Source organism: Antechinus flavipes, chromosome 2 (genome assembly GCF_016432865.1).
Source record: "Antechinus flavipes isolate AdamAnt ecotype Samford, QLD, Australia chromosome 2, AdamAnt_v2, whole genome shotgun sequence".
Classification (NCBI taxonomy): Eukaryota; Metazoa; Chordata; class Mammalia; order Dasyuromorphia; family Dasyuridae; genus Antechinus; species Antechinus flavipes.
Genome location: NC_067399.1, coordinates 676,788,377 through 676,808,043, shown reverse-complemented (window position 1 = coordinate 676,808,043; position 19,667 = coordinate 676,788,377). Strand labels below are relative to the sequence as shown.

General features: G+C 44.1%; 1 protein-coding gene across 1 annotated transcript in view; it reads left to right on the top strand.

Moving 5' to 3' along the window:
- The window catches only part of ADAM12 (ADAM metallopeptidase domain 12), a 282,504-nt gene that overhangs the window by 137,695 nt on the left and 125,142 nt on the right, over positions 1 to 19,667 (top strand). Inside the window, exon 4 of the mRNA XM_051973876.1 lies at positions 11,954 to 12,032. Coding sequence (XP_051829836.1) covers positions 11,954 to 12,032 — 79 coding nt within the window. The remainder of the gene's footprint in view (positions 1 to 11,953; positions 12,033 to 19,667) is intronic.

Here is a 19,667-nt window from a genome sequence, read left to right as displayed (position 1 = left end):
ATCTATGAGAGATACTAGAAACATTAATTGACAAGAGATACTGCAGATGTGAAATCTATGAGAGATACTGCAAACATAGATATGTTACAGACATGGAATCTATGAGAGATACTAGAAACATTAATTGACAAGAGATACTGCAGATGTGAAATCTATGAGAGATACTGCAAACATAGAGATGTTACAGAGGTGGAATCTATGAGAGATACTGCAAACATGTAATTGACAAGAGATGTTACAGAGGTGAAATCTATGAGAGATATTGCAAACATGTAATTGAAAAGAGATGCTGAAGATGTGAAATCAATGACAGATGTTACAGAGGTAGAATCTATGAGATACTGCAAACATGTAATTGACAAGCGATGTTACAGAGGTGGAATCTGTGAGAGACACTGCAAACATGTAATTGACAAGCGATGTTACAGAGGTGGAATCTGTGAGAGACACTGCAAACATGTAATTGACAAGCGATGCTGCAGAAGTGAAATCTATGAGAGATGTTACAGAGGTGGAATCTATGAGAGATAGTACAAAGATGATATTGGCAAAAAGATGCTGCAGATGTGAAATCTACGAAATAAGGGATACAGAGGTGGAATCTAGAGAGATCCTGCTAAGGTGAAAATATGTTGCAAAGGTGATATCTACAAGCCTTGGTAACAGATTTGAGTATGAGGGATAAAAGAGAGTAAGGAATCAAGGATAACTTCTAGGTTGGGAGCAGTTGATGGTGCTCTCAAAAGTGTTTGCGAAGTTTGGAAGAAGGGAGATCTTGAGTTTAAAACCATCCTACTTGATTACAATTATATTTGTTTTTGATATTTCTTAGATGATGTGTGCTCTGTGCTAACACAATATAGTACATATGCAGTGTAACAATGTGTGCCTATTCACATAGTAGGAACTTCGTAAGGGCTGATTGATTGCTTGATTGGATGTCATGTATTGGAACTCTCTTCTCTCTTCCCAAAACAAGGCAGTTGTTCACTAAACAATAACTTAAGAAGGAATAGTTTTGCAACTATTCATGAACTCCAAGATGTCTCTGAGTGGGCTTACCCAGGCTTGAGTACTGTCATTTCCCAATCACCATCTAATCTGCTGTGAACTTAATCCCTACTGATACCATTTTCTCACTAAGACAGCAGAAACAATCAGGTGGTCAGGCAAGGCCACGCTCCCTTCAGCACACATGTTCACATTGGTTTTAACCTTCTGCCATGTTTGATGGAAGCATGATGCAACAGGTTGAATGAGAAGAATATGTCAGAGAAAGTGAGTTTGATTCTCTGATCTGTCACTTGTTGCCTTTGTGAATTGGAGCAAGTCACTTCTTTTGGGGGCATGAGTTTCTGCCTTATAAAATGAGAGGGTTGGACCCCATTTCTTTGGTCCTTTGTGGTTCTAAGTTCATGGATCTTTTGAATGATGTTAGATGAGGTTTTCCAGGAAGAGGTTAGTAAGGAAGATTAATAATATGTTTTTTTTTTATTTTGTAATCATTAAACTATACTTTCTTTCCTCTTTGAAATGTCTTGATTTTTTTTTTCTGGCTGATGAAATGATTTCAACAAATAACTCCTTTCTGGGGCATGTTCTTGGAATATGTGCTTGGTAGCCTACAGATGATGTAATCCCAATTCCCAACTTTGCGTGCAAAGTTATTGTGTGAAAATGAAACCATAAACCCCATCTGAATTTGAGTTTCTGGACTCATTATAGGAAGTGCACTTAAAAAAAAAAGAAAGAAAACCACAGCACTGTCATCTGAGTAACAAATCCACAACAGAGCACCCAGCAGGCCTGGCCATGTGTTCATCCTTCGTCTTTGGCTAGCCAAATTCAGCTTAGAGAAATGAAGTCAGATGTGAGTGTTTCTGGCTCCAGCCTGGGAGACAGCCATAGAGAGCAGTGTTTGTTCTGTGTCCTGGATCCATCTAACAAGCACTATCCCAAAGGCCTCTGCAGTCATTTCCAGGGGGGGGAATGCTTTTGCCCATGACACCTTTTTCAGAAATCCAGAGTCATTGCTGTAAGGTCTACAAAAACTCTAAAAAATGCCCTCAGAGTCAGTAATAAATTAAGATCACTTGAAAGCAATTGGCCTACAGAGATTTCATAAACGTAATACATTATAATTTCAATCAAACATGAAGTAACTAATTACCCCTGCCGTGGTTTTTAACTAATTTTACCATTTGAGACCACACTGTTCTGAAGGGCTCGAGATCAATTCTTTGTGGCCCAGCCTAATATTTTAGCCCAGATTGGATTACTTAGTTAAATCAACAAGATAATTTATATTGTCCTGAGCTAAGAGGAATCAGAATGGATCATAAAATAGTCCTAAGCATCCTTCCAACTGAAAAGTTTTTTTTTAAAGTTAATACTGAAAATGAGCAAACAAAACCTGCTAGAATATTCTGGCCCTGGATCTGGGCAAGAAGTTAATACCCTACAAGGTATACCATGTTGCCCTTCCTTATTCCTTCCTCTGTGTAAACCCAAGAAAAGTGAACTCTTCTCTTAATTCTACCAAGGACCTGTTATCACTGTCTAATGGAGTCTTTCTTTTTGTCTGCTAAGAGGACCATCCTTCAACACCAGCCACAGCATTCTTGGCAGTGAATAAATTTCATGGTCACACCAGTACAGACAAAACTTTTTGAGATGAAAATCGTTTTTAATCCAGTAGCAATTAGATGCCTGAGAATATTGAGACAATATTTGGAAGGACACTTTGCATTCCCATGATTGTGCCATTGGTTTCTCTTTGGGTGGGAATGACTTTCCATTATGTATTTTACAACAATGATTACATTGCTTAATAATAACAATAACTAACATAGTCTTCCATAGTTGGACAAACTATTTCTATAACATGGTGCCATGAATTGAGAGTTGGAGGACCTGGGTTTTATTTCTATCTCTATAAAAATGGGATGAATGGAGCAAATATGCGTCCAAAGCCCAACTTTAAATCTATGATCCTTTGCTCTCCCTCTGACAAAACAGTCTCCAATGTCTCTCCTCTCCAATCTGTCCTCCACATTGTTGATAAATGGACATTCCTAAAGCACAGGCTAAGTCTTTATCCAATCTCTCTCCTGTCCGAAAAGTTTCTGGAGCTGTCTATTATCTCTGGGATGAATGCAAACTTAGCTTGGCATTGGAGGTTCTTAACAATCTGGTCCCAGTCAACATGCTTGGGCTTCTGGTACAATATTCTCCTTCGTGTGTTCTGCTCAGCCAAATAGGCCTGTGTGCGCAACACTCCATCTCTAACCTGCTTGCCTTTTCTATGTTGGAATACCCTCCCCCCTCACCTCGACTTCTTAGAATCTCTAGCTTTCTTTAAGACTCAGAGTCACTCTTGCCCATGGTCACCCAGATGGTGATTGTTTAGCCAGGATGTAAAGGTCTATCCTGACTCCAAGCCATGAGATCTGTGAATATCTTGTGTTGTACATCGTGAACATGCAGATTTTTTTCTGGGTTACTAAAAGAAACCAAGAGAGTGAAAAGATGAAGGGAAGGGGAGAGGGAGGAAGGGAGGGAGAGAGATACAGAGACAGAGACATAAAGATGGAGAAAGGAAAGAAGAAAAATGAAGGAAGGAGAAGGGAAAAGAAAGAAAGAGAAAGGAAAGGAGAGAGAGAGAAAAGAAAAAGAAAGAGAAAAAAGAAAGAAAAAGAAAGAGCGAAAGAGAGAGAAAGGAAGGAAGGAAGAAAGAGAGAGAGAGAAAGAAAGAAAGAAAGAAAGAAAGAAAGAAAGAAAGAAAGAAAGAAAGAAAGAAAGAAAGGAAGGACACCCTCTAAAAACAAGTTTTTATTTTGTTTTTGCTCCAGGGTCATTCATGGCTTGTATCTGCTGGCAGTGATATCATGGAAATTTGCAGAGCATAGCAGTTTCTGAGCAAGTAGAAAGAAACAAATTTGATCTAACACACATTTGAAGAGTTTGGTTCAATGTAGGTCAGTTTTTAAGAGAACCCAGCTGGCCGATGTGCAAGTATGTCGGAGAGTGGGCTGGAGAACTTCCTAGTCAAGGAAAATTCCCTCCTGTGCCTCTCAGTGCCAATTAAGGAAAGTGCTTCAAGAACAGACCTAGACTTGGTTGAGGAGCTCAGGGAAGAAGAGGGGAAGAGGACTGATGAGGGAGAGGGGAGGAAGAGACAGATGTCATTGAGGAGACGTGGTTGTTAGGATTTCTTTGAATTACTAGGAAATAGTTCAACTGGTCATCAGGGTGAGGTACTTGCCTATTGCACAGCTTTCTTAATGGAGAAGATGTTCTTTCAAAGGCCAAAATTCCAGTTGGAAACGGGGAAAAAATGCATCCACTAGTCTTAGGAACACAGACTTAAATCTTAGAGGGCATCTAGACCAGCCCTCCCATTTTACAGGAGAGAACACTGAGACCTGGCAAGGAGATCTGATTTGTCCAGTATCACAAAAGTAACAATAGGCTGACCAGTGATTCAAATCCAGGTTCTCTAACTCCAAATTCAGCACATTTCTTGCTGTCCCATGTAGCAGAATCTGTCTCCCTTTTTCATTTCCTCTCCCCCTCTCCCTGCTCCCTCATCTCCTCCTCCTCCTCCTCCAGTCTGTCTCTTTCTCTCTGTCTCTGTCACTCTCTTCCTTCCATCCCCCTCTCATTTGGTCTCAATATTGCCATCTAAGTAGTTTTTTTTTTACTAGTTAAAATAAAAGCTTCCTTTTTCTTCTAAGTTGAAAAGTGAGCCTCAGTCACAGGGGAAATGACTCAGGTTAAAGGCATCCTAAGGACACGGTCAATTTTTTAGGGACGGCATCCTCAATGTGGCATCGTGGAAGGAGAGCCCACCTTGGGCCAAGATCTGCTTCTGAGACCCCCGGCTCTGTAATTCTGGGCCAATCCCTTAAATTCTTGGGCTCTGGGTCAGCCATTCTTTCTCTGGCTGCCTCAGACCATTTCAGGGGCATCTGTGAGGTAAAAGTGATTCTCATAATAATGCTCAGATAGTTTATTTTCTAATATAGTAAATATCTATAGATAGAACACATTTATAAGAAGGCTCTTTGGAGTCCTCCATAATTTCTAAGGAGATAAAGAGGGCCTGAGAGCTAAAAGGTTAACAATTGCCACTCTAGGCAATTTTCCAAGATATCTGCATTGGGGAAGGGACTCTTCTTATCAGGGAGTTCCTTATACTGATGAAACTTCAGGAACGGTGTCTGTTCTTTGCCTTTTTCTAAAATACTGAAGTTTCCTAAAGTAGAGGAAACTCCCTATTCAAGCATAAATCAATGAATCACTCCAGTTTTGGGTGGGTTATTCAGTTAGTCAACAAGCAGTTATTTATTAAGCACTTATTATATACCAAGCACTAAATGCCTTTTTTCATTTGTCCACTCTCAGCCTCTGAATTACAAAAAGTAATCTCATGGACTTTGTTTATTTCCAGGCTGTTTATATGGCTTTTCAGTGTTACCTAGATGAGTGTTTCCTCCTTAAGGACTCCCCAAGGACTATTTGGCTTTTGTCTCTGAATTTCTGGTGTCTGGCTCAGCGTCTGGCACGTAGTAGGAATTTAGAATATTTGCTGACCAGTGAGCAGTCCAGAACGTCACGTCCACATTGTTCAGGGTGTTTCCAGAGATCCATTTCTAGAAGCAGATGGGACAGACCTTCAATGGAGAACTCAGACAAAGTCACGATAAGAAGAACAAAGGAGGTTTGGGAAAGCTGTTTTGTACCAGTGGGAGGGACATTTTCCTCTATTGGTTTTAAAGTAGATCAAGTCAACAAGTATTTATTAGGCTCCTATTATTTTCCAGGCCATTGTTAAGCTCTGAGGACACAAAGAAAGTCAAAAATCATTCCCTGCTCTCACAATCTAATGAGGGGAACAACATAAAACCAATTTATGTCAACGAAAGGTAGTCTCAGAGAGAAGGCATAGTAAGGATGGGTAGGAGTTGGGAGGGGTGAAGAACCTCATGCAGAAGGTTGGATCTGAGTGGAATCATAAGGCCAGAGTGGAGAGGAAGCCTGGAAGGGAGAGCCCCCCCCATGTGTGGGAGACAGCCCAGCACAGAGACCCTGCAAGGGCCAGGCTCGCCAGCTTGTGGCAACATTGATGAAAGGAGCGTGAGGGAAGGCGGAGAAGGGAGATGTTCATCTTGACCCTGGAAGTAACTGAGAGTTGATGGATTTTATTGAGTAGGACGGTCAATCAGAGCTTTGTGAACTCCCCGAGAAAAGACCATTCTCCCAGGTAGGAGGAGGTGATTTGGAGGAATGCTTGTTGCTACAAGGGAAGTGAGATTTATTTATAATCTTTCCTTTTGGAAACAGCAGGTGATACCTTTGTCGGCCTTTTAAGTAAATGTTTATCCTGCTAGAGGAGCAGCTAGAGGAGCCATGAACAGAGTGGCAGATGCACAGGTAGGAAGATCTGGACTCAAATTCCACCTCAGACACTTAGTAGCCGTGTGATCCTGGGCAATCTCTTGAACCCCAGTTGTTTTATCTACACTTGGGGATAATAATAACAGCACCTATCTCCCAGAGGGGTTGTGGGGGTCAAATGTGAGGTTTATAAAGCACCTTGAAAACTTACGTAAATACCCACTATTATTACACAGAGACAACTAAGTGGGGGCAGTGAAAACACGCTTGAGTTTGGAGCCCACCTCAGACGTTGGTTATTGCATCGCTATTATTAAACTTCCCAAGTTCTTAAAATTGGATGAGCTAAATGAGGCAAATTCTAACTCAAGCCAAAACCCAGCAGCGGTGTCTGGGCAGGGAGGATGCTGACTGAAGGCCCACAGCCCCTCACTCACCTGAACCACTTAAGCTAATTAAAGAGGAGGTGAATGAGGAGGGACACCGGCTGCTTAAGGAACATGGGGAATGATGAGTGGGATGATGTTGGGCACATTTCAAGAGGCTCATCATTCTCTGTCCTTTCTTGAGGTTTCAGTCGGGGGGGAGGGGGAGAGAGAGAGAGAGAGAGAGAGAGAGAGAGAGAGAGAGAGAGAAGAGAGAGAGAGAGAGAGAGAGAGAGACAGAGAGAGAGAGAGAGAGAGACAGAGAGAGAGAGAGAGAGAGAGAGAGACAGAGAGAGAGAGAGAGAGAGAGAGAGAGAGAGAGAGAGAGAGAGAGAGAGAGGAAAAATACAATTGGCAACTTGGGCATAGCACTCTGCAGATATTTTCACTGTCCTTCCCAAAGACAGCAACCCAGAGAAGATACTTGACTGTGTGAGTGGATGGGAGAGTGAACCTTGAGGAGTGACCCAGCCCATCTCTAAAAAAGGTTGAGAGAAACCCCCCTGAGTCTGCAGATGTAAACAGAATCCACATCCCTGGTAATCCCTGACACTGCTGGCTGTGGGTGGAGAGTTGGATTTGGAGAAAGATAAACTGGATTAAAATCCCACCCTGGACAGTTAGTAGCTATGTGGCCCTGGACAAACCACTCCCTCTCTCTCAGACTCAGTTTCCTCATCCCTAAAGGAAGGACAATAATAGTAACTACCTCACTTCCTGAGGAGCAAATGAGAAAATATCTATAATATTCTTTACAAACCTCAAAGTGCCTTATTTGTGTTAGTTGTAATTATTCTGGTTTCATGCTTCTGAAAGAGATTTTAAAGACTACAACTGCAGGTGATGTGAAGATTTTTTGTTTTTAATTATAATACATGAAAATAGAAGAGAATTGAGAACAAAAGATGCTTTTTACATCTTCAAGAGGGGGAAAAACACATTTTTATCCTTTGAAACACTTGCTTTAGCTCAGGAAAAGAAGACCCCAGAATGGAAAGGAAAGCCACTCGTGGTTCTTAGAGATGTCTTGTACTGTACTGTCAGAATAACCAAAGATCTGGAGTGATGATACTAAAAATATCACACTCAAAAAGATTTGAACTGTGACTTTATTGAATTAAGTGCTAAGAGTTCATGTGCTAAGCCTGTTTGCAAATATTTCTGCTCCTTCAGGATGTGAAAATCGACAAACACAAAGAAACAAAAGCACCGAGGTGGCGAGGGGGTGTCGGCCTTAGAACGAGAGAGACTCTGGTCCAAGCTCCGCCTCTGCCAAAGCCTGAGGGACCCTGAACAAGACCCTCCCCCCCTTTCTCTGAGTGCTCCCACGCATCTCTTTCACGCTCTAAATTATAGCTCATGTGGATCAGTTTCAATCCCAGATCAGATTTCCCAATGAGTGCTCCCTGCACTAATGAAATCACCGGTCCAAAGCAATTTTTAAAAAATTCTTTATTGGGGGGAAATGTAGCCTATGTTTGAGCTCCCTCTGGATGCCTAAGACACCATAATAAATCACTTCTTCCTCCCCAGCCTGAGTAATGTGTTCCCTCCCAATTAAGAAATTTGGGGAGCAATTTCTCATCTTTTCTGCTGCATCCCTCCATGCTCAAATTAAAGAAAATCAATCTTTGCACAAAACCATAAAACATCAGAAAGAGGTAGAATTGCTCTATGCATTTCACCAATAACTCTAACTCTGGCTATGAACTGTGGTGCTAATTGCTCTAGAACACTGGTGAAGGTTCTTGAAAAGGCCTGTGTCTGACTTTTGCTAAAGCTGGAAACATGTTCTCTAAAGATCCCTGGCCTGTTGTTTGGGACCAGTTAGTTCCCCTAGATCTTCTACCCATTTATTCTTCAGTTCTTCTTAATAAATGAATCATCATTCAGGAGGACCTGAGTTCAAATCTTGATTCAGACATGTAACATTTCCTCTCTGTGATCCTGGGCAAGTCACTTAACCCCAATTGCCTCAGCAAATAAATAAACAAACAAATAAATGAGTGAATAAATAAGCAAATAAATAAATAAATGAATAAATAAATAAACAAGCAAATCGATAGATAGATAGATAAATGAATGAATGAATCATAGTGCACAATCAGGTCTGTTGAATGAAACCACTGGGCCCATGGTGATTCTGAAAGCTTTAAATTGGGATTCTAGTTGTGAGCTCTGATTCTTTGGTGCCCTGACTCTTTCATCTGTCTTTTATACCAATTCATAATTATTCCTAGAAATATCTCTGAAATCCTCCAAAAGCAAAGCTACTCTCCTCCAGAATTAAAAAAATATGCACATCTCCATAGTAGGGGATGGTCATTTGAAAAACGAGACATTGTGAGGAAATCAGACCAGCAGAAAATGGGGTCAATATGTTGCTTGGGTGCCAACTCCACCTACTACAGTACATTCTAACTGAAGTCCAGACAGACCCAGATGGCGTAACAGGGTCCACAGTGCCTCCTTCAGACCATTTCCCAGATAACTGTACCTGGATAATCTCCTTCACCCCCTAAATGTCCCTATAGTCATCAAAGAATCAAACAGAAGGGGATGGCGTTCCCTTAATGAATTTTGAAAAATATGGTCTATGTAATTGTCATCTAATTGCTATTCATTTCCCCCTGTTTCACATATTTAAGCCATTCCAAAATTGATAATGACTTGTCGGTGTCAAGTCTGGTGACCTAACAGCATTTGGAATTCCCGGCTTGGGTCCCACGGTGCGCCATGATGAATTAGTGTCTTTATGATCTGTGTCCATAAAGAAGCAAAATTGATTTATTTAGATTAAGTCGTTCCCATCCAATTGGGTTATCTCTCGACATTCTGGCTGTAATCACTTTTTCTGTGAGATTGGGAATAAATATAAATCAATTTCATGGATTTTATCACTTTTAAAGGGATGCAGCTAATTATCTGACGCTAGAGAAAGCCAAGAATCACCTAAAAGCCAGTGTGGGGTGTATCCATTGCTTCAGAGCCGGAGGAGGATACTTAAATTCATATTCTGACTTCCTTCTTTCTTCAGTCCTGCTTAAATGTAATAATATCTTTTGTCAGTATCTTTTTACCATAATCGATAGACTTTTATCTTGCTCATTTTTGTCTCCATTGGGGCTACAGTGAATTGGGATTCTTCCGAGATGGCGATGGTGCAAGATTCTTAGCTGCCCAGTAGCGTCACTGGGGCATTTGGATTAAAAAGGCAGATGTTTGTGTGTTGATTTAGGGTCATTCTAAGTGTCCCCTTCAGTCAGACATTTTCTCTTCCATTCTTTTTGAATCTCGTGGTCTTTGAAAATTAATTCTTGGGGCCCTCGTAATCTCGCCACTATTCTGCCCATATTTTTATAAACATTTCTGTTTTGTTTTCATTGAACAAGGGAAAATGGGAGGGAGAGAGGACTCGCTATGGATTTACAAGAAATTAAAATGACAGCAGTGGGGTTCATGGAAGCATTTTTAAATGTTTGGAAGAAAGCAGAGGGAAAGCCATAAAGAATAGCCAAGTAGATGACCTGGAAAGTTACAAACCCTAGACAACAGTGGTTTTAAATTGCAGAAAGGCAGATTTAAGAAACACTTTTGACGCCTACTAGTCTCCCTCAGAGTGGAAGGCGCTCTCGGGACAGTGTCAGGTTCCATATCCCAGGACGGAGGCTATCCATGTTTCTGAGAATCATGACTGGGCGATCCTAATAATCAACGTACTTGGAAGTTGGAGAGGAGCTGGTCAGGACAGCTAAGTCTCGAGTTCTTCGGCATCATCAGAAAGGATAAATGTTGAAATGTTGATCGTGATGAAAGTTCCCAGAATGAGAGTTGGGCTTGCCATGAGACCCTTCTTTATGAATGTCGGATAGTGACCCCCTCTGGAATTGGGGGAGCAGTGGAATATAGGAGGCTCTTAGGTTGACTCATGCAGCCAGTTAGTGTGGGATTCGATGGAAAAGGAAAATGCAGAAGAAAAAACATATTAGCCACATGTTAAGTAATTTGGGCACTGGAAGCCAAATGGAGAAAGCCCTTCCTTCAGAAATCATATGAATATGATTGTGCATGTATAACCTTTGTCAGATTGCTTTCTATCTTGAGGAAGGAGAAAAAATTGGAACTTGGGGTATTAGAAAAGTGAATGTTGAAATAATTGGAGGGGAGGGAAATACTATTAAGTGTTGAGGGGGGAGGAAAAATAAAATAAGTTAGAAAATCGTAGCAGATCTCTGGATCTCCTCCGTTGATTGACTAAGAGCAGCGAGGAATCTTAGAAGCCCCCTCCTTACAAATGAGGAAACTAAGACTGAAAGCCTGCCTGCATGGCCAGGATGGCCAGTGTGTGACCCAGAGCTCTGGCTCCTTCCGGGGGATGCGAGCTGGCCGTCTAGCCCTTCAGCTTCCAGACGGGGGAACCGAGGGGCCGAGACTGGAAACACTTTGAGTCAGGGAGGCAGTGGGGCCTCCTTCCTACCCGCGGCCGCCTCAGACACCATTCCGCCTCCCCCGCATCCCAGGCTGTGCTGTTTTACGTTGCTTCTACTTCGGGATGAAATGGGGCATCCGGGGGCCAAACAAGTGAAAAAATAGCCGTGCTCTCATGGTACTCCATCCTCCTCCCAAGGCTAAGCATCAAGCAGGCTTGAAAGCAGAGATGAACCTTTGGAGGGATTTAAGCAACTGAATCTGGGATGCTCGTGTTCTCTCTCTCTCTCTCTCTGTCTCTCTCTTTCTTTCTGTCTATCTATCTGTCTCTGCCTCTCTCTCTCTCTCTTTCTCTCTCTCTCTTTTTGTCTCTCTCTCTGTCTCTGCCTCTCTCTCTCTCTCTCTCTCTCTCTCTCTCTCTCTCTCTCTCTCTTTGTCTCTCTCTGTGTGTCTCTGTCTCTCTCTGTCTTTCTCTCTCTCTGTCTTTCTCTCTCTCTCTCTCTGTCTCTCTCTCTCTGTCTCTCTCTCTCTCTCTCTCTCTCTCTCTCTCTCAGACTTCTCTCGACGTGTCCGTTTACTCGGCTGTAAAACGAGGGGTGGGAGCACATGGTCCCCACCAGCCTTTCCGGCTTTTAACCGGGGATCTCATGCTCATTGAGAAGTAATGATCTGATCGATTTCTCCTTTTTGTTTCCCCACAGAGGCCTCTTGGCTGACAACTTCACAACAACCCATTACCAGGGAGATGGCACGGACGTCTCCCTCACACAAAATTACACGGTAAGTCTCCTGGGTCTGCACTGATCGGTTCTTTAAGTGGGGGCTGCATGTTTGACATTTGCCCTCGTCTCAAACTGCACACACTGCCATGCTCAGATCCCTTCACTGGAATAAGGATGGGAGGCTGGCAAGCTGAAAAGACAACTTTTCTTATTGGGGGATGTGCCAGGAAAGGCTCAGGGGACTCCATTTCTGAGCCGCACTGGGAGGTTCTGACCAGACTGGGAGCCAGATTCAAAGGTTTGGAGGGTGCCTCCGTGGGCAGCCTGGTTATGAAGCCCCACCTAGGATGGGAGGGCCAACCCAGAAGACTTTGCAAGAGCTTAGTTTGACTTAGCTAAAGTTGAAACCTCTAGGAGGACTGGACTTGTATCAGTAACCCTGAGTTTGAATCATGTCTCAGATATTTACTCACTCCATGACTCTGGCCACGTCACTTTGCCTGTCTGCCTCAGTTTCCTCATGTGTAAAATGGGGATAATAATGCCTCATAAGCATTTTATGAGTATCAGATTTGATAAGCTATATTTAGTACTTTGTAAACTTCAAAATCCTATGTAACTACTAGCTATTGTTGGGAACCCAGTCCAGATCCAGATTTTGTGTCCTGGATCTCTTTGGAAACTGACAAAGCTCATGGATCCTTTCTACCAAAAAAAATGCTTTTAAATGCATAAACTAAAAACACATAGTGTTACAAAGAAAAACAATTATATTGAAATATAGTCATCAGAATATTCAAGGGGAAAAAACATGTTTACAGACCCTAACTAAGAATCACTGATGGACTTAGTTAGCTCTTCTCAACAATACAATGATCCAAGACAATACCCAAAGACTCATGATGGAAAATGTGATCCACATTCAGAGAAAGAACCGGGGACTCTGAATATAGATCGAAGAAGTCTATTTTCATGGTTTTTCCTTTCTCCTGGTTTTTCCCTTTTGTTCTGAGTCTTCTTTCACAACATGGCTAATGTGGAAACATGTCTAATGTGATTGCGTATGTATAACCCTTATGAGAATGTTTCCTGTTTTGGGAAGGGGAAAGGGAGGAAGAAAAAATTTGGAACTCAAAGCATTACATTATAAAAGTGAATATTGGAAACAAAAAGAAAGAAGAAAGGCAAAAACTAGAGAAAAAACAATTATTGATCTAGACATTCAAAGAAAATATCTCTAGCAGAAGTAAAGCTATTGGATGAGGGGTCTCCTTGATGGAACAATAGGACAAAGACCAGATGCCAGGGGAAGGTCACCTCTGGGTCTCTCAATAGGACAAAGGCCAGATGCCAAGGAAGGTCACCTCTGGGTCTCTAGGCTGTCTCACACACCTGAAGGTTTACCTGGACAGGGTGGGCTCTCCTCGCTGCCTGCCAGGGCTGGGAATTCCATCCAAAGAGTAATAAGCCTCTGATATGCTCATCAAACTCTACCTCAGCTCCTCAGTCCCTCCATGCTCTTAGCTACAGCCCAGCCCCAGACCTTTCATAGTGAGTCGTATATGTGCGTCTGTTTTTTTTCTTTAAAAGGGGGCTTTATTCCCAGAGGAGGAACCATATTTGTCAGTTACCACTCTGAGTTCCATCTTATAAAATTGAGAAAAAATTAATAATTGAGAAACCACTGTGAGCTCTTCTAAAGAGGCCCGATGCACATCTCACATATGATTAGATCAGCAATTGTGTATTTCCTCCAGCGCAGAGATTCTTTTTCTTTATTTGCCAAAATAAATGAGAAATGTGCCCGCTCTGCTGGACACCGTCCCAGGATCCTTCGCTCGGGGATTTGAGAGTCCAGGCCGCTAACGAGAGATCACACGCAGCCCCCTCACTCCGGCCAAGCTCGTCCGTCTGCTGAAGACAAGCCACTTGTTACTATCGCCGTCCTTTGTCACGACTCCATTCCGCCCCCCGAGAATTCTCCCTCACACCGGCGACTTCTGTTCTCTCTCTCTCTGCATCCAGCTTCTCCTTCCAAACCCGGCTCAAAACCCGGGAGAAGGAGGAAACAAGATGGAGAAATATGGCCACAGTCGGGTGCACTTGGAACCGTTTGAATGGCTAAGCACAAAGAATGGACACTTGCCCATAGGAAATGGTTCGATGTGGACTTGGAAGGGAGCTCCTAACTGAGTTCCCCAGGGAGCGCTGCTTGGCTCTGGGTCTTGCACATTTAATCCCTGCCTCAGATAAAGGTAGTTATGGCCCGTTCATCAAATCTGCATTGGACACATGGCTAACCTAGTGGATGACCCAGTCAGGAGCCAAGGGGATCTTGGAAAGGGCCAAAGCGTTGAACTGAATCTAATAAGATGAAATTTAATGGGAATAGGTTCAATCTCTCAAGTCCAAGATGGGGGAGGCATTTCTGGAGAGCGGTGGATCTGAAGAAGAATTGGAGAACGAAAGCCAGTCGAAGTCGGCGTTGTGATACGGCAGCCAAAAAAAGCTCAAGCAGCTTTTTACCGCGGGAAGAAAAAGGCAGAGATCCTGGGCCTGGGAAGGTGATGACATCATTGCACTCTGCCCCCGTGGGCCCACAGCCAAAGCCTCGAGCTTGGTTCTGGGAGCCATTGTCAGTCTGGGGAGCGTCCAAAGGAAGGTGACCTCTGGGTGGTAGATTAGAGAAGGTTGAAGAACTGGAGAAGACTGGGGAAGAAGCTGGCACTGTCTGGGAATTTAAGGTCCTCCACGTGGAAGACGAATGCTCTTGTCCCGCCTGTTCCAGAGGGCACAGGTGGGAGCCATCCCAGCCTCATGGCCAAGTCACCTGCCATCTCCGGCCTGTTAGACTAGCTCTGGTTGATTAAGTAGGCTACGTAATCTCTGAGTTCCTTTGCTCCTTATAATCCAGCAGGTACAGATTTCAGAGGGTTAGATTCAGGGTGGATGAGGACCCAAAGTGGAACGGATTATCTTGAGAAATGCTGGGTTTTTCTTTGCTGGCTACCTTCAGACAAGGGCTAGCCGACCACTCGTCCCTCGTCCGTATGTATGGAGGGTTCTTCTTCATGGGCAGGATGAATGAAAAAGTGTCCAAGGCCTCTTCAAGCTGAAACTCTGTGATTTTGGGAAATTCAGGGAAAGGGGATGAGCCTGTCCTTGGCAGGAGATTAGGGAACAGAGGCTAAGCCATGTCTTTAAAGAAGACATCCGGGGGATTCTGTGCCAGGCTTGGTAGATGGTGCATGTAAAGTACATCGAAAAAGCAAAGGGCAGGAAGACGGGAAGATCTGGGAATGGCCCAGATGGGGAGTGACATGAAAGGGCTAGAACGGGACCCGTGGAGGGCCCTAGAAACCAAGCTCCGGAAGCTTTGCCTTGTGCTCTTGGCAATGGGGAGCCATGGAGTAGATCTGGGAGCGGGATCGATGCCACTGGGCTCGTGTCTTAGGGAAATGATTCTGACGTTACCGAAAGGATGGCTTGGAAGGGCTGAGACTAGAGGCAAGGAGGCTCATTAGGAGGCTGTCAGAGTAGTCCAGGTGGCCGAAATAGTGTTACAGCTCCTGAAGTTGTCCAGTGTTTCACATGTTCCTCGCTTTGAGATTGTCTGATCGTTTTGATGGGTGATGAAACCTGCTGGGGGTTACACACCTAACAGGAAGTTGGGAATATGTGTCCGAAATCCAGGTGAGAAATCGAGGGGCTGGGATCACCAGCTTAGAGACAATGGATGGATGCGGATGAAAGACGAGAACATGGTGAAATAAGAGCAGATATACACGGGGAGGAGAGGGCCGAGGAGCACGCTCGGGAAACGCCTCCACTCGAAGGGCAAGGGCTGTGAAGCCCCAGCAAGGGAGACTGAGAGTTGGAAAGTCTGGCCAAAGACGTAGACCAGGCGACAGAGGGGAGAACATCTGGAAGAATTAGGGGGGGGTCAGCAAAGTCAAAGGTATCGAAAGGCCAAAAGAATGAAGGATCCAATGGGACAATGAGTCTGGTGACCAGATGGTTCTTGGGATCTCAAAGGAGTTACTCATTCGGGCAAGTTCCGGGAAGAGAACTTTCCTGGGGCCTGTGCTCCGACCCGGAGAGATGGGGAGCCCATCCAGGCCTGCGACCTGTAGGAAACAGCATCAGACCGAAGAGGCAAGATTAATCTGGGGACAGGAGCGACAGCCTTCGAAAGGGAGCATGGAAGAGGCACCGAGAGGACGTTTGGGCACCCAGATTGATGGGTGAAGGGGGAGGTTGAACTAGAGGAACTCTAAGTCTAGGAAGTTATGAGTCACTAGAAGGCCCCCTGTAACCCTTGGATGGTCCCTTGTTGTCTTCCACGCCCCCATGTACCTACCCATCATCCCAAGGGGGAGCTCATCTCTAGGGATGAGGAGCAGATGTCTTGCATCCAAAATCTTTTCAGTCCTTGCTCTTTCTCATTTATTTGTTTGCTCCCTCCTTCTTTGCTTGCCGGTTTCATTCCTCTGGCCAATTTTCTCTTCTCTTTTTCCCCTTCATTTTAAGGGAGGATGGGTCAAAGAAACATTATTTAAAATGAAAAGACAAGACACAGGATAAATAAGACCCCCGGCACTGCCAAGTCTGTTTTGGCCCAAAATTGGGAAAGCTGTCAGCTCAAAGTCCTTGCCGCTCTCCCCAGATGTCCCCGTTCCTTGGAGTGTCATTGGGAGCTGGCAGCCGCTTTTCTGTAAAGATAAGAAACAAAAGATCAGGCTCGGTAAATAAAAACCAGCGGCTATAAACAGCTGGCTTCCTGGATGCACAAGGCACAGAAGGACTTCTTCCATTCCCTCCTGTGGCCTTGAACAATGAGCCCGACAGATGTGCCGGGGGGAAGGGGTGGGCCTGTGGCACTGAATCAGTCCTGAGGACAGTCAGAAATCACTGGCTAACCTTGCGTCCTCTAAAGTCAGCAAAAAGTGGATTTTCAGCAATTATAAAAAGGAGAGCCATAAAAAAGAACCACTTCCAGGCCATAATGTTTGTATCTTCTGATGGTAACCGTGAACAGAACTGTTCTATTGGCCTGGGATTGGACAGGGGAGAGATGGAGGGGTGATTTCACTGATGGGGATCCTGAGTAGTTGGCACTTCCCCCGTGTGTATTCCCCTCCCCGTTAGACCGTAAGCTTCTTGAGGGCAGAGAGAGTTACCAAATAAGTAAATCAAGGAAATGCTCTAGATTTGGTTTTCTAGATTTTAGAAAAACATTTAATAAAATAAAATATTCTATATTTAGACTATATAAAATATGCTAATAAAATGTTATATTTAATAAAATATACTATATAAAATATATTAATAAAATATGCTATATTTAATAAAATATTAAATATGCGATTAATTAATTGACATTTCCCAAGCTTGCTCCTCGGCCCTCTCCTCCTTCTGCTCTTATTTCACAATGCCCTCGTCTTTCATCTGCTTCCAGAGCGTTAATTAATTAATTAATTATGCCATTAATAAAATATATTCTTTGGGAACGATAGAGCTGTAGACTAGATATTGAGCTGATTAAAGTGGTTCATTGGCCATATTCGGAGTCTTCCTCCAGAGTTCAAAGTCATTGGGACAGGAGGTCCCCAGAGGTTCTGGGCTCAGTCTATCTATTAAACACTGAGTGGCTTAGATAAGCCTTCTCAATTTACAGATAATACAAACAGAGGGGAGTAGCTAACTCACTAGGTAGCCGTGTGGTTCTAAACAAGCAGGAGGATGGGTATAAATTGAACAATAATTATGCGCCAACAATGTGCCGGGTACTAGGCTGAGGATACGTGGACAAAATAAAATAGTCTCTGCCCTCAGAGACCTTACATATAGTCACCTTAAAATCCAGGAGAGCTAAACGGCCAGTTCTACGCTGCCATTGGGGTATCAAAGTGACAGATACCAAATGGAAAGGAAAATGGAAGGAGAACAGGGAACGAGCATTTGTGTGGCGCCTACAGTGTGCCGGGTACTAAGCTGAGGGCTTTAAAAATATTTTGCAAACATTTGATGAAGAAGAATAGCTAGCCAGCTAAAAATCAGAGGGTTTAAGTGGACTACGTGCTCCAGACGAATAGAAATCCTCCACCGGGAGGAAGAGCTTGCTGAAATAAGGACGAGGTTCTGTGCCCTGTGACCCAGAGTACTGCGCTCAGCCTGGGCACTATGGTTTGGGAAGCATACTGCTGAGCCGGAGAGTGGCCAGAGAATGTCTGTGCCCCGTGAGCCTCAATGGAAGGAACCGGGAAAAGAAAGGAAGGAAGGAAGGAACCAATGTAGCCCAGGGAGGGCAGTGATACAAGGGGATCTGGCCTTCAGAAAAGGGACTTGGCCCCAGAGGGCAGAGCAAAGTGCCGTGAGGGAGAAGCAAATTTAAGCTTAAGGTCATCAAAAATTAATTTAAAAAACTCTTCTTGAAAAACATTTGAAAGAGGAAGAGGTTGCTTTGAGAGGCAGTGAGGTCTCCCTCCATGGACATTTTCAAGGAGAGACTGGGGGGCCATTTATCAGGTATTGTCCGGCGGGCTTCTGACATGTATAAAGTGGCTGGTAAAAGCAGAAGATTAATTAGTCAATCAACAAACATTCATTGAGTATCATCCACGTGTCAGGCAGCATGCTAAGTAGTGGGGATCCAAAGGCAAAAGTGAAAGTCCCGACCCTCAGGAGGCTTCCATTCTGATGAAGAGAGACAATACACAATATGTCCTCATATACTAAATGCATCCAAAGCAGATAAGAGGTATCTCCTCTTGGGACAGAAAGGACATTTGCAGTCTGGGGACTGGGAAAGACTTCCTATGTAAAGGGAAACTTGAGCTGAGCCTTGGAGGAAACGGGTTCCGAGGTGAGGAAGGAGAGACCGTTGAAGGTGTACAAGATGAAGGTGGGGGTGTTGCAGGGGATAAATGATGTGGGACTGAAAGAAACCAGTAAAACACCTTCATTCAGGAAAAAAATCACTACCTTTACAACTACATCGTTTCCAAAGACGCCCATCCCCTCCTGGGGGACAGGCAACCCCGGAACAAGCCCATAATGGAGGGAGGAGAAAGCCGGCCCTAAAACCACCAGTGCAGTGACCAAATCTGCAGGACATGCTGCCCTCCAGGCCAGCGGCCCCCGTGTCCCCATCTTCCCCCCATCCTGCCTCTGCAAGGAAGGCCTCCGTAGTCTCATCTCCTCTCTAGGACCAAGCTCCCCCTGATTATAACCCTCTGATCTGTTGTCTTTTATCCTTTCCATCCCCGTTGCTGGACCATTGTGTATATTGATTTTGCTTCCTCCGCTTCTCATCAGTTCACACAACCTGCCCCTCGTTTTTTGTAGCTGAATCTGACTCTCTGTGACCCCATCTGGGGTTCTGATCATAGATGAGGAAACTGAGGCAAACAGGTTAAGTGACAGGCCACGTACACGTCCGAGGTCTCACTTGAAGGCCGATCTTCCTGACGCCGGGCCCGGCCCTGTATCCATGGCCCCACTTGGCTGCCCTCCCTCAAGCTCCGTTCTCTACCCCCAGCCACCGCCATGCTGTGATTAATAATACCAATATTAATCTGGCACATTTCCTGGGAAAGGCAGAAGTGGTGCTAAAAGCAACTGGACGAAAACCAGTCGGGTGGGAAAGGCCGCAGGTTTTCCTGCAGATGAGAGCACAGACCAGAACGCTGGG